This window comes from Mastigoproctus giganteus, chromosome 12 (genome assembly GCF_048544385.1).
Source record: "Mastigoproctus giganteus isolate SK-2022 chromosome 12, ASM4854438v1, whole genome shotgun sequence".
Lineage (NCBI taxonomy): Eukaryota > Metazoa > Arthropoda > Arachnida > Uropygi > Thelyphonidae > Mastigoproctus > Mastigoproctus giganteus.
Window position 1 is genome coordinate 175485903 of NC_143586.1, and position 15998 is coordinate 175501900.

At 38.5% G+C, this 15998-nt stretch overlaps 1 protein-coding gene across 1 annotated transcript in view; it reads right to left on the reverse strand.

Moving 5' to 3' along the window:
• Positions 1-15998, reverse strand: part of LOC150077612 (terminal uridylyltransferase 4-like) — a 753631-nt gene that overhangs the window by 388372 nt on the left and 349261 nt on the right. The window contains exon 12 of the mRNA XM_090385959.1: positions 9320-9370. Coding sequence (XP_090242085.1) covers positions 9320-9370 — 51 coding nt within the window. The remainder of the gene's footprint in view (positions 1-9319; positions 9371-15998) is intronic.

Genomic DNA, 15998 nt, shown 5'->3' on the forward strand with positions numbered 1-15998 from the left:
TGAGAGGTGGCAAATGAAGTTTAACATTGACAAATGTAAAGTACTACATATGGGAAACAGTAACCCCAGATCAACGTATCAACTCTGTGGTACTACGCTGACAGTGGTAGAGAATGAAAAGGACCTGGGGGTAATTGTGCAGGCAGATATGAAGTTCTCTGAGCAGTGCAGACGAGCTGCAAGAGTAGCTCATGGTGTCTTGTCAATGATATACAGGAACTTTTCTAGCAGGGACAGGGATGTGATTATTCCCTTGTATAAGGCATTGGTCAGGCCACACCTTGAGTACTGTATACAGGTCTGGAGGCCTCATTTCAAGAAGGATGTAGAGCTGCTGGAACGAGTACAGAGAAGGGCAACAAGATTAGTGAATGGAACAAAGGGTTGCTCTTACGAAGAAAGGCTTAAGTTTTGCAAATTACAGAGCCTGGAGACTAGGCATCGCCGAGGTGATCTGATAGAGGTGTACAAGGCTTTGAATGGCTTGAGCATGCTCAATGCCGATGGAATTCTTCCTCTTGCTCAGAATAGTCACCTGAGAGGGCATAAATTCAAATTGAGGAAGGACGGATGTCGGATAGATGTGCGGAAATTCGCCTTTAGCCAGCGGGCAGTTGGTTTGTGGAATAGACTTCCATCGCTTGTTGTTGAAGTTGATAGCCTAAACAAATTTAAGGCTCAGCTGGACAGGTATTTCGAACGAATTGAGGGGTGAAATGGGAGTAGTGGTTGTTTTTTTTTTTTTTTTTTTTTTTTTTTTTGGCTGATGCTGAATAAGCTTGCTTTCTTGCATCATATGCCTCTACTAATGCTAATGCTAATATGATGCAAGAAAGCAAGCTTATGCAGCATCAGCCAAAAAAAAAAAAAAAAAAAAAACCCCTTCCATTTCACCCCTCCATTCGTTCTAACTGCCTGTCCAGCTCAGCCTTTAAATTCATTTAGGCTATCAACTTTCACAACAAAAGGTTTGCTGGTAACTCTACATCCTTCCTAAAATGAGGGCCTCCAGACCTGTACAAAGTACTCTAGGTGTGGCCTGACCATTGCCTTGTATAAAGGGATAATCATCTCCCGCTCCCTGCTAGCAAAATTCCTATATATAATTGACAAGACTCCATGACCTGCCCTGGCAGCCCATCTGCACTGTCAGCAAACTTCATATTTGACTGCACAATAACCCCCCCCCCCCCCCCGAGGTCTTTTTCACTTTTCACTTTCCTGAGTGTAGTACCACACAGTTGGTACGTTTCTGTTGGGCTATTGCTACCCATATGTATAACTTTACATTTGTCAATGTTAAACTTCAGTTTCTACTTCTCAGCCCATTTGTCCAACTTATCTCGATACAGTTGGAGTAGCATACTGTCTTTACTGTCATTAGGAACCCTGCCAACCTTTGTATCATCTGCAAACCTGGACATTAAACCTGTTATACCTTCATCAATAACATTGATAAATATACAAAACAACAATGGGCCCAACACCGAACCTTGGGGAAATCCACTAATAACATTTGACCACATAGAGCAGTGTCCACTGATTACCACTCTCTGTTGTCTCCCTCTCAACCATCTCTTTATCCATTGTAGCAACTTTCCCTTAATGCCATACCTCTGCAATTTGTACAGCAGCCTTCCATGTGCAACAGTATCAAAAGCTCTCCCGAAATCCAAGTATATTATATCAAAATTATTTATGGCATTCAGTTCCTTTGTGACCACATCATAGTATCCAATCAAATTGGTCAGACAAGACTTTCCTTTAACAAACCCATGTTGTCTTAACTGTTACTGCAGTCTTGTCTAGATGATCCTGCAATGCTTCTTTAACCAGTAATTCCATTTTCTCCGGAACACAAGTTAACTCTATGACTAACCTGCCGGATAGTCAGAGAGTTCACCGACCAACAAATGTAACCAGACATAACAAAAACACCACAAAACCTGATACAAGTACCCAACACAAAAAGGGATAAAAAAAAAACCCATGGCCATCCCCATCAGAAGAGGAATCTTTCATGGAGATGCCCGGAGCCCACCATGGTTGTCTAGCACTCGATTTTCTGTCCACTATGCTCAATAACAGCAAGATATATCCTAAAACAATGGTGGAAGAAACTGTACAGCCGCAGGAGTCTGGCAGACTTCAGTGAACAACAGAAGGCAATTAAGAATTTGAGGAACTGTTTCCAAAAAACAAAGCAAATCAACAATCTACCAAACCATAAGGAAGGTAGACAAATGGTACACTGCTCAACCTCAACAAGGTGACCTCCTCTCGCAGATAGAAGAAACAGACAGAAGGATGGGCAAAGAAGGGCCTCCAGGGCAGAACTCACAGTGACTTCCATCAACACAACATAGATAAGATGGCTGCCAATGCATGGCTCATGAATGAGAGGCTCTTTCCCAACACCAAAGGATTCATGTGCATCATTCAAGACCAGGTAATCAACTTCATTAATACAGGAAATACATCGCCAAGGGAACCCAGAGTGACAGATGGCATATGTCGACAATGCCACCTGGCCCCAGTAAAAATACTAAACATCACCATGGGATGCATGGTCATCACCCAGATGGAGTACACTCTCAGATGTGACCAGGTCACTAGGATAATACGTCAGAAGCTAGCACAAAAATATGAATTGATCAAAGAAAGTGTACCATGTTACAAGTATGAATTTCAGCTAGCAAGGAAATACCAGTTGATCAAAGAAAGTTTACCATACTATGAGCATGAATCCCAGGATGTACTAGAGATCCCAACCTGCAAGCTGTACTGGGACGGTGCCATAATAATGGATAAGACAATCCCGCAGAACAGACCGGACATTGGTCCATGAGATTGTCACAGACATTCTCTCAGATATGCCAGACAAGCTGTACTTCCTACCCGGGAGTCTAAAACGCTGATGGAACTGATATTCGGGTGACACTCAAGTCAAGTGCACCCAATTTCGGCGAAGTCCGGATGGTTTGTAACAGCCAAATCCTCTGCTTGCACCTTTATGATGGTGGGACTGTTAGTAATCCTGGCTATAACCTCCATGCACAAGTACATGGTGGGTGACCACCTAGGTGTGAACCAATGTAAGGGTCGAGGTATGGCACCCACACCACATGGAGAAATGCCGCCTCTCTTTGTTACCAGGCAGTACTAGGTGGTAGATAACTCTCATCAACCAGTGCAATACCACCACTTTGCTTATTGCAGGCTTGAAGTGGTGAACCCTTGTTTAGTCTATAGAGCTAAGTTCCGGTCAACCTTTCCCTATCTGTTCCATCATGCAGTATGATTGATGACTTTTGAGGTTATGATGAACATCGTGGCGAGATCCAATATTCCTTACATTTCAAGGGTACAGCTCTAAAACGGTATTCGCAGCCGGCCGCTAGTTAGTGCACTGGACCGAACCTATTGGTAACTCTCTATGAGGCTTCCAGATCAGTTAGAGTAGAATCTTGCTACCTCTACTTTGCCAAATAGAGACTGGAGGGAGTCCGAGTAGTGTGTATGCGGGGAGCATTGTCGAGGCCACGTTATATCAAGGATCTGGGTATATTCTTACCATGTGTATGCCATATCCAAAAATTTCATTACTTCATACAGCATGTCCCACCCACTTTTTCTTACTGTTGAATACACCATGAATTGTCAAACTAATAGAGCAAGCTTATCAGTGAAAAGATCTAAACCTCCCAAGCAGTTCCTAATTCATTTCACAAATATACGTGGTCTCAATTCTAATCTCGACGATGTCCATTTCCACTTGCAGTCTGCCAAACTCCATGTACTTTTTCTGACAGAATCTCAGTTATCAGTTGATTCAACTACTGCTCATCTCAGATGGCCAAATTATTTGCTGTATGATTCCTTTCGGCTCAAAGGTGGTACCTGTGCATATGTCCGTTCTGATACTCCCTGTCAGAGACTTGGCAATTTGGAATCTCCTCTCTTTGATCTTCTCTGGCTTAAAATCTCTCTACCTCATTTTGTCAAATTCATCTGTTGTCTCTACCGCTCTCCCAAATCCACTAATCACTTGGACCTCTTTGACTTCTTCTCTTTGCAACTTGACTTTCTCCAGTCCAACTTTCCTAACAGTGAGGTAATTTTTAATGTTCACAACTCCAGCTGGTTTCCGTTTTCTAGTCACACCGACCCAGCTAGTCGAGATGCTGAGGCTTTTGCAATTACTAATGACCTTGCACAGATTGTTCATTTACCTACAAGAATACTGGACAATCCTAATCACACAATCCTAATCATAAAAATGCCTCTACTAATGCTAATGCATACAGCCAACATGCTTTATCTTTTCTCACAAACAACCCTTCTAAGTACATGGTCGAAGTGAGAGTTCCTTTAGGCACTTCAGATCACAACTTGGTGATTGTCTCTTCTCCAATGGAGCCTTTATCTCATGGCTATTCCCAACCTTGTATTGTTTGGCATTACAAGAATGCAAAATGGGATGATCTGCAAGATTTCTTTTCTTCTTTTCCTTGGTTGGATTACTGTTTCAAAACTTCTGATGTTAACATTTGCTCAGATCGTGTCAGTGAAATTATTCTTGCAGGAATGGAATCCTTTATCCCACACTCCACTTTAAAATCTCGTCCTTTATCTAAACCTTGGTTTTCCAATAAATGTGCTAAGGCTGTTCAAGAGAAGAATGTTGCATATCGTAATTGGCTTGTTTCTAATTCTTCAGTTTCATTTTCTGCCTACACCAAAGCTCACAACAATTGTAAAGCAGTTATTAACCAGTCCAAACTAGAGTTTGAACAGGCTAAGAGTAGAAAACTTGCTTCTTGCCCTAATGGTAGCCGGGCATTCTAGTCTCTTTCCATAGCTATTGGCAGCAACCTTTGCCCATCTCTGCTCCCAACTCTGTCCAAAAGATGGTTCTGTTGTCACTTCAACCAAGGATAAAGCTGACCTGCTAGCATCCCATTTTTCTTCCAGCTCATGTATTAATGATCTTGGTAAAACACCTCCTACCATTCCCAACACGCTCCATTCAATGCCTCTTGTGGTCTTCATCAAAAGGATGTCAGAAGGATTTTGACGAATCTTGATACTAAGAAAGCTCCAGGTCCCAATGGTATTTCTCCACTTGTTCTCAAAACCTGTGCTCCTGAACTTACTCCTATTCTGTGCTGCTTTTTTCAATTTCTTATTCCAAAAGTGTTTTTCCTTCTGCTTGGAAATTTGCTCATATGCAGCCAGTTCCTAAAAAGGGTGACAAATCTCTCCCATACAATTATCGTCCTATTGCAATTACTTCTACTCTCTCTAAAGTAATGGAGAAATCAACTAACCGCCAACTCGTAAACTACCTAGAAACCTTCCGTCTGATCAACGGTCGCCAGTATGGATTCCGTCAGTGTCGATCCACTGGTGACGTTCTGGCTTATGGTACCATTTGTGGACTAATTCAATGGAAAGGTTCGGTGAAACACAAGTAGTTGCTCTTGACATCTCAGAGGCTTTCAATCATGTTTGGCATGAAGGTCTTCTAAACAAGCTTCCATCTTATGGTTTGCCAACTGTTTTTAGTAATTAGTTATCCAGTTTTCTCTCTGATCACTCACTGAGGGTGATGGTAGATGGCTCTCTGTCTTCTAACTTTTCCACTAATGCCGGTGTCCCCCAAGGTTTAGTTCTTTCCCCCACTCTTTTCCACTTGTATATTAATGACTTTCTGCCATTGACTGGAAATCCTATCCATAGTTTTGCTGATGATAGCACATTGCATTCCACTTTCCATTTTGAGAAACCTTGCCCTGCTCAATCAGCTTCAACTTCTCGAAAATCTGCTACCAATTCCTTAACTGCCGATCTTCAGATAATTCTCCACTGGGGCAAAGACAACTTAGTTGATTTCAACCCTTTTAAAACTCAGTCATGTCTTATATCTCTCAAAAAGGATTCTTATGCTTATCTTTAGTGACACTCCGATTTCTAGGCAAAATGATATATCTCTTTTGGGGATTACCCTGACTTCTAATCTCTCTTGGCACAAGCACATTACAAATATTGCTTCATCTGCATCTAAAAAATTTGGTTTTCTCTTTCGCTCTCAGCGTTACTTTTCTTCCAAACAGCTGCTCGCTCTGTATAAATCGCAAATCTACCCTACCATGGAATATTGTTCCCACATCTGGTGCGGTGCCCCCAATACCTCTCTCAGGCTTCTAGATTCCATTCAGAAGAGGGCAGTTAGGTTAATTAATGACTCCCCTCTAACAGAATCTCTCCACTCTCTGTCTCATAGACGTACTGTTTCTGCTGCATGCCTCTTCTACAGATATTTCCATGGGCACTGTTTTTCTGAATTGGCTTCTATAATTCCCGCTCTCTTTCTCTCTCTCTCAAAATAGTTCGAACACGTGCCACCACCAGCCAACATCCATTTACTGTCCAACTTCAAACTCACAGAACCAACTTTTCATCTTCCTCATTTATTCATTCAACTGCGGTTTTCTGGAACAACCTTCCTTCATACGTATTTCCTGAAAATTACAGTCCACAGAAGTTCAAGTCCAATGTCAACAAATATCTTCTTTCGTCTTCTCAACCTCCAAACAAGCACGGTACCAATGGTTCTAATACCTCTTGTGTTTGCAGTTTACATTAAAAAAAAAAAAAAAAAAAAAAAAACAATCCTTGTGGACAAGAAGGAAAAGACTACCTATCTGATTGACAACGAAACCCAACACTGGCAACCTCCAGAAAACCCATGAGAAAAAAATCAGGAAGTACACAAACCAAAGACAGGAGATCAAAGAGATGTGGCATATGCAACAGATCAGAAGTAAGGACCAATCCGATCACCGTGTTAACCACCACTGTGGTGCCAAATACCCCACAAAATAGCCTAGCTGCAATAGGTTCTCCCAGTAAACATCTACAAGGAACTCCAGAAAGTCACAATTCTGAACACCTGTAGGATAGTCAGAGAGTTCCTCGACCAACAGTAACACCAAACATAACAACCAACCCGTGTACTTGCTAGCAGTACCTGTCTAGGTGGAAATCCCAATCAAGGAGAAACAATATAAGAGCAATAATAATAATTCTCCCCCAATCATGAGAAATAATATATAATAATAATATGGAATGAAAAACTTTCAATTAAATTTTACCACATAGAAATAACAGTACCAGCTAGTTCTATAATATAAAAATGATAGTTAACATATGATTGTTGTATTGTAGAGTTAGCTGGCTCTCTTCTAATTTGTATGTTGTAAATTTATGTATCCATTGTGCAATGTTTATTTACATTGCAAAGGCATTAAGGATTTCTAATATATTATTTTATAAGTAAACTTCCCAAAAATTTACTAATTTTAATACATGAAATATATTTTATATGTGACACATACCGGACAGGGTAGTTACTGACAGTATTGAAGGCATGCTGCTGAAACAAGATCTAGAAAAATTAGGCCTATGGGCTGAGAAATGGCAACTGAAGTTTAACATTAACAAATGCAAGGTACTACATATGAGTAGCATATCTGCTATGTGGTATGTTACTCTGGGAGGTGGAAAATGAAAAGGACCTGGGGTAACTGTGCACGTCAGATATGAAGTTTTCTTAGCAATGGAGACAGGCTTCCAGGACAGCTCATGGAATGTTTTCAATGATATACAGGAATTTTGCTAGCAGAAAAAAAGGAAGTGATTATCCCATTATATGCAGCAATGGTTATTCCACATCTTGACTACTGCATACAGGCCTGGAGGCCTTGTTTTAAGAAGGATGTTAAAACTGCTGGAACTGTTACAGAGAAGGGCAACGCAATAGGTGAGGGGGATTACTGCTACTCAGAAACAAAAGGGTGATCTTATCGAGAAAAGCTTCAGTTTTACAAAATGCCAGATCTGGAGACTAGGCCTCCAGGCCTGTCATCAGCAGTGAATTTTGACGAAACACTGCTGATGGGATTCTTTCTCTTGCTCAGACTATGCACATGGGGGGGGGACATAAATTTAAACTGTGGAAGGATGGTTGCAAAACAGATGTGTGGAATTTTTTCTTCAGCTGAGAGATGGTTGATTGCTAGAACAAGCTTCCAGTGTAGAAGAGGATAGTCTGAATAAATTCAAGGAAGAACCAGACTATTTGGAGGGAATGAATAGGTGAAATGGATTTTTTTTTGGCTGATGCCATATAAGCATGCTTTCTTGTATCATTTGCCAGTACTTACTAATAATTATACCAATACTAACCATCCTTCCTCAACTTAAATTGATGTCTCCTCATGTTATGTCAGAGGAAGAATGCCATCTGTATTTAGCTTGTTCAATCCATTCATAGCCTTAAACACCTTAGACCTCCTTGCAAGGTGCATAGTTTCCAGACACTGCAATTTGTAGAAATGAAGCCTTTCTTGCTAAGAGTACAGTTTTGTTCCTCTCACTTATCTCATTGCCCTTCCGTGCTCTCATTCTATCGTATAAATGTGTACTATTCTGATCAGTTATGGAGCTATTGTTGCTTGAATTAAAAAAAACAAAAAAAAAAAAAAAAAACATGGCTATTGAATTTTCAATGTTAAAAAATAAAAATAAGCAAACATGTACCTAGTATGTATAAATATTTCACTAGGTATATGTAGAGTTATTCTGATTTATTATTTTTAATATTTTTTAACCACTGAAAACACCAAAGCCACATTTTAAAATTCAGAAACATATACTTACATAACTGTTCAGAATCAGGGACATGCTTATATAAACTACTGTCATTATTTAAGTCCTGAAAATTGATCCTGAAATTACATCCCAAATGTTAAGAAACATCCCCAATCCACACATACATGTTAATAAATAACACACACACACACACACACACACACACACACACACACACACACACACACACACACACACACACACACACACACACACACACACACACACACACGCACACGTTATTTATTTCTGTTACAGCATGATTACAATCTTTTCCTATCACAGTGTGCACACACTATTTGCCATACATAAATTATTTTAAAGGTATGCAAAGTTTTAGTTAGTATCCAGCTCATTTTTATGCAAAAAATGTTTTTCAAAGTGAAGTTAATTTTTACCCTATTCACTACTAATAACTTTATAGTCTGAATTATTTCTGAGATTTACTACTTTTCACAAAATCAAAATTTAAAATTCCAATTCACAAAAATGATATATGTAACAGTTTTATCAAAAAAATTGGCATTAAAAAAAAAAAGAAAAGAAAAAGATTGATGATATTGATGTAAAGAAACAAGGTATAGTGTAATATTTTAAACTTTACCTGTTTCAGATGACCCTGCTTCTGACAATGACGACATACAATAGGTGGCGACTGAAAAGATTCAAATATTATTAAGGCGAATAATATTATATTAATGTTATTAAATATATTATACTTATATTGTATTGTTAGAACACAATTTTAGACAAATGACTTTCTAACCAAACTGGATTAATAATAAAAACATATATCTTATATACATCTACTCCCTGACTTACTTAAGGGTTGTGTTCCGCAGAACTCTACATAACTCGGAAGTTCCCTAAAGGCTTATGGCAGCACTTGGAACTATGCACACTGAATTTGACTGAAGCAAAAAAGAAATACTTGCCGAAAATGTAAACAGAATTATTTATTCAATTTTTTTTATCTCATGCCCAGGAAAAATTTTACTTTAAAGTTGTAGAAACCAGCGATGCTAGAACCTATTAAACCACCTGTTGCTTTCCATGAACTTGGCTTCAGATTCACTGGACTTATCCTTAATATCTTTATAAATATGTCCTGCTTTTGCTTGAATGGTGCGATATCGAAGGCCACTAGACTCAAGGGGCACTTGCTTCTGAATCTGATTTTTCATCCAAAATAGCATTTCCATCTTCGATATCGCACCTGAATGCTGTTTTGTGATCAGTTGATCTTAAATTATTATTATTATTATTATTACCCATATGGTGCAAGGAAGCCAGAGGCTTATGCTGCACCAGCCAAAAAAAATTCTGAGAGAGAGAGAGAGAGAGAGAGAGAGAGAGTCAGAAGTAGAAGGGAATCGCCAAGAAAGAGAAGAATGATGATATTCAGCTGAATGCATTGATCTTTTAACATGTTCTTTTATATGTGCACTGTTCCTTAAAATAGTATTCACTGTTGAAGCAGCAAGGCCTAATTTCTGTGCAATAGATGACAAACTTTGTCCTGCTTCTGACTTAATCATTTTCATCTTCATTTCTAAATCAATTTTCGTTTCCTAGCACTGCCACCACTTGCACTTTCCGTTAGTCATTTTCTCCTCATCATTGTAATAAGCAGTGCTTTTTTGTGACGGTATGCAACAGTACAGCGTACCGGCACCTTTATTAACAGTGATGTGTGACATTTGGATGCAATGCACTTCGAAATTTATAATATTCCGTAAATTTTTTCACATGCTTACCCACTATTCAAATAAGCTTAAAATGATTTAACTAAATTTGCATTTTTTACTGTCCATTGTTAAGATATTTTCTATATAAAACTGTATAACCATTTTTATAATTCTAAATTACTCAGTTGGACCTCTGTTTAATTATTTTGAATTCTCCTTGGAAGTTACATTTAAAATAGTTTCGGTTGAAGGAAGAAAGTTTTCATATAGCGAACGGATTAGGAGAGAATTAACTTGGCACGGCCTGTTCGCTTTTCTGGTCTTCAGGCAATTAGTGCTGCTGCGCAAATAAAGAGAGCTAAAGTGATTAGTATAGTATTGTATAACTTAGCGGTACCTGGTAAAACCTATCCGACCACCTGTCCCACATACGGTTATTTGTTATTTGTTGTTATTTGGTTTTTAGGAGCATTAGCAGCTAAGGCCATATTGCTCTGGGGATATGCGGTGGTCATTTCTTGACCTTTCCGCATCCTCTGTATTTGGTGGTGACGGGCTCGAACCCCGGTCTAATCAAGAAGCGTGTGCTATGCACTGCTGCTCCTTCCCACCTGGCTACGGAGGCGCCCCCACATACGGAGAAGTCGCGCTGGTCAAGAGTGAGCAGATCAAGGGGTATTCCCAATGGCCTCTGGCCCACCTTCTACTACAGTGATGTCTAACCTTTTCCAGTACTGGGGCCATATTCAAAAAAATTCAAAAGTTTCTTTAGTGTGTTACATTTTCGATATCTTATTGCATGTAAAAGTAAAATTTAAAATATTCAAAAATTTAATTAAGTACAATACACAATTACATTTACTGAACAAAACATTTAATGAGAAAAATTTTTTGATAATAAAATTTAAAATGCTGTTTTAGATCACTTTCCTCGCGGGTTGTACGTTGGACACCTCTGTGAATCAACTGTAAGCGCCCCGTTCGAGAATTAGAAAGTGATTTTCTTTTACTCCATAAATAATCATCTGTTCTTTCGCGGAAGTGCATTATCCACATTTTTCCAAAAATTCTTCCTATCTCTGTTTACACTTTACTTTACCTGAATATCCAAATGATACCGATATTTTGGACAGTTTCGAAAAAAAGAAAAGAAAAAAAAATTTTAATTTAAGAACTAGTGAATGACGAGATATAATACTGATGACAAGAGAAGGAAAACGAGGACAACAAAGGTATTAAACCTTCTAAACATGAATTGTTGGCATTTGGTGGGAGTGAAATTAGAAAATTGTCAATTAGAGTTAAATGCAATTTGTGGATACCTAATTGATAAGAAGGTTTCCGAAGAATTGAAGCATTTGATGAACGCTCTGAGTACGATGCCAGTTTCACCGAGTGAATATGAACAAGGATTTTCAGAAATACTGTTTCTTAAAATTGTGGGCTGTCCGCTGACCTGCTGCGATCCAGCAAAATATGTCGATTAGTGGCTGCTTCGAAAATGTCATTCAGCAACCGATACAAAGAGCAGGAAAAGAAGTCAGCATAGGGTGTCGGATGAGAACTTAATAATAAAAATTTCGAATATTCTACAAAAACTTTATTATGAAATTATTTTTACTTATTTTATTCACATTTTACTTATTTTTTTATATACTTGATTAAGAAATTTATGCTTAATAAACTGTGTTAATATACTTAATTTCTTGTTCTTTTTCTAAAAAAACAAAAAAAAAAAAAAAAAAATTTACTGCTAAAGTAACAATATGGGTGGGGTGAAATTAGAGTACTTTTCATATCCTTTTAATTTTCAATTTTACCCAATAGCGAAGAATGAGTACCGGCACCTATGTTTTTTTACAAAAAAGCACTGGTAATAAGTAAACAGGAATGAAGAGAAGGTTCTGAAAATGTATTTGTTTTTTATATGATTGAAGATTTCTGTGAAGGGGGGGGAAACACATTTCACCATAATAACCTAAAAAAACCCACACAATTCCAGTCAGCAGCATTATCGCAAATGCTATAAGATTGGGTTTACTACCTGTTTATAATAGATTTAACTAACAGAAAAGCCTAATAAACCAGAAAGCGCAAATTACTTTTATTGTTTTATGGTCCTCCAGAAATGTGCTTTAGAAAAATATCACAAAGGCATTGAAAACGCATTTTTATAACGAAACACATGATAACGATGAAAGTGTAGTGCATTCTCCAGCCAGAACGCATAGTCTCCTCCTCTCAGCCAATAGCACTTGTATACGTTTTGGCCACGTGTTTTGGTTTTGCATCCTTTAGTTAAAATTGATTTTTGTGTTGTGCTTATTTGACATAAATTTATTTTTTTAGAAATAAACAAGGAATCACCTTTTATTCAGTCAGTAGGATTTCTAACCTGGCTTTAACGTATCATTTTGTAATTTATTTGCATAAGGAGAATTGATAAAGAAGAAATTCTACTGACCGAATAAAAGGTAATTCCTTGTTTATAAATAAAATATTAATAGAATGTAGGAAAAATTGAGCTTATGTAAGCCCTCATTTAAGTAACATAAATTTATATAAAACTAATACAACATCCATTATAAAAATGACCTTTTAGAAAGTTAAATAGCTTAGTAGCGAAAATTACAAAAGGGGAAAAAAAAAAGAAAAAAAAACCCAACAATGTGTTACTGGGTTCACATTATGATATTTTTCTAATACCTCCATTTATTCCTATAGGTTGCAACATACATTTCCATATATTTTTCAGTTTGCACTAACTGGCAAAAACTTACATAAAGTCGAATTTACGTAAGATGGGGAGTGCCTGTATAGTTGTTTGGCCAATTAGTTTACTGTCAACTAAATGACAAAAAAATATATATATCCATAATACTGCAATAATACACCAATCATATAATTGAAACTTTATTAAAATAGGATTAATATATTAATAATGTACTGGGGTGCTTTGCCCTGCTCGCTTTGCTTGCCAACCCCTGCGCATGCTTTTCTATGTAAAATGTAGAGGTATGATGGAGTAAGTCAAATATTTTGTACATCAAAGGCACACCTGTCAAAATGCACTGATCGATATCTAATCAGGAAATTACCTACGTAATTATTTACCTGTGCATTCATAGTGACGCAACTGCCCCGCCCACTTGTACCACATGACAAGCATCCTTCTTCCATTGGCCACCCCACCTGCGGCATTTTCAAGGTCAAATAAATATCACTATGTAATTATTTACTTGAGTTTACATAGGTCACTTAGGAAAAGGCCTTTTACTTCAGGTTCCACAATGCAGTGGAATATTGTTGCATTTAAAAGAGCAGGACTAAAATATTTATAAACTATACAGATATTTAAAATATATTTACAAATATACAAACTATATCAGGTCCCTTCATCAGCTGATATTACAATGGAACATCAAATGATGCCGGCCATGGTCATGTATTAGACAGTGAAGCACATGCACGAGGTTGGTGAATGTTATGGAGTCTTTCAATGTGCTGAACATTGCCATGCATCCCACATATACGATATACATTGCCAACAGCAAGTGTCTGATTCCACCCGGTAACCCATTTGTGTTCCTTTTAATGTTCACCAATCTAGTGTAAGTGCTTCGGTGTCTAATACATGACCACGCTCGGCATCATTTCATGTTCTATTGTAATGTTTTTGGATATTAATGTCTGTCAGCTGATGAAGGGGACCCATCATCCTGGTATAGTAAAAGTATGATTGTAAATATTTGTATATTTACAAATATTATTATTTGTATAACAATAACATTATACTAACATTATAACACACTGATCTAAATCTAATCAGGAAATTACCTATGTAATTATTTACCAGAGCATTTGTAGTGACGTAATTGACCTGCCCTCTTCTCCCATTGCTCAAATAAATATCACTAGGAGGAAAACTTTTTTTAATGTATAGAGAGATACAAAGGGTACTAGGAAAGTTTTGCAATACAGTTTTGTTTATTTAATTTTTTCAAAGTAATTTTCTCTACATTCAATACACCTCTCCATCCTCCGAAACCAATCTTTAAACCAGTTCTGCCAAGTTTCACTAGGGAGTAAAGCACACTCGTTGTCCCAAGCCCGTAGAAGGTCCTCATCACTGAAAAACCGCCTCCATTTTAACTTCATTTTCACATGCGGGAACAGTGCAAAGTCGCAGGGAGCAAGGTCTGGACTGTAGGGAGGGTGCTCGAGAAGGTTCAGTCCTGTCGTGGTCAAATATTCGGTGCAGGCTTTGGCGCAGTAAGCTGGAGCATTATCGTGATGGAGGTACCAGGTGTCCATTCTTGACTTTGGCCGCAGGTTCTTCATAGATCCAATGACTTTAGGCAGGCATTGTTCAGTATACCACTTAGCTGTGACTGTCTTCTGCGTGTCCAAAACGACACGTTCCACAATTCCACTCGATTTTAAAAATACAGCTATCATTTTCTTCTTTACAGATTGGGATTTTGTGACAATTACGGGTGTGTCGTCGTCATCAAAGACCCAAACTTTGTTTTGAGCCTTGGTCGGCAGATTGTAATAGTACAGCCTTGGTCGGCAGATCATAATAGTACAGCCAAGTCTCGTCACCCGTCACGATGTTGTTCACATACCGAGATTGTCCCTTATCAAACTTTTTTAACATCTCTCGGCACCAAGTCACACGTCGTGTCATCTGCTCTTCAGTCAGTTGATGCGGCACCCAGAAAGAACAAAGTTTGTTCACGTGCAAATGATCTTGCAGAATCGAACGAATTGCTGGTGCATTTAGGCCCAAAGTATCCTCTATCTGTTGGTAGGTCACTCGCCTGTTTTTGTCAAGCATTTTCCTCACAGCAGTAACGTTTTCCTCTGTAACTGACGTTCGTGGCCTTCCCGGCCTCTCAGAATCCTCCAGAGTGAAATTTCCCCTTTGAAATTCTCTATACCACCTGAATATCGTTGTACGATGTGGGCAATCATCATCTAGTGCAAGAGTCATTTCTTCTAAGCACTGATCTATGGTTAAACCACGCACAAAATTATACCGCAAAATTGTCCTTATCTCATTTCGTGACCACGATGCCATCGCAAGCACTTTACACTCTCACTACTAATGAATAACTGAGCACATCGACTTGGCGCGGCGGCTACTATGCACGTATGAACATGTCTCAACATGCAGCAACAAGCAGCTTCCTGTAATTCATTGTTGCGTCATATTGCAAAACTTTCCTAGTACCCTTTGTATTAGCATATTAACGCAACAAAGGCCACAGATGGGAAATCTGTGGCTGAACACTTTTGGGAGGAGAACCACCAAATTTCACCTGGCGATGCTGTTATAGTCGATCGTTTGTAGATTTTGGAACTGCAAATGGCTCGAGTGTTTGGAGATTTGCTCTTCTGAGCATAATGCCATTAACAGAGATGGGGGAATGTGTATTCATCCCCTCTTTGAAAATGTAATTCAGGGACGGGACGAACGGTTTCGCCTGGCACGCTCCTGAGCCATTTCCGGTTTCAGTGCATGTGAGGAGGATACTGCCCATGCTCCTACGGTAACACGTGCTGCGAGCTTTGATCCTGCAGTTATTTAAG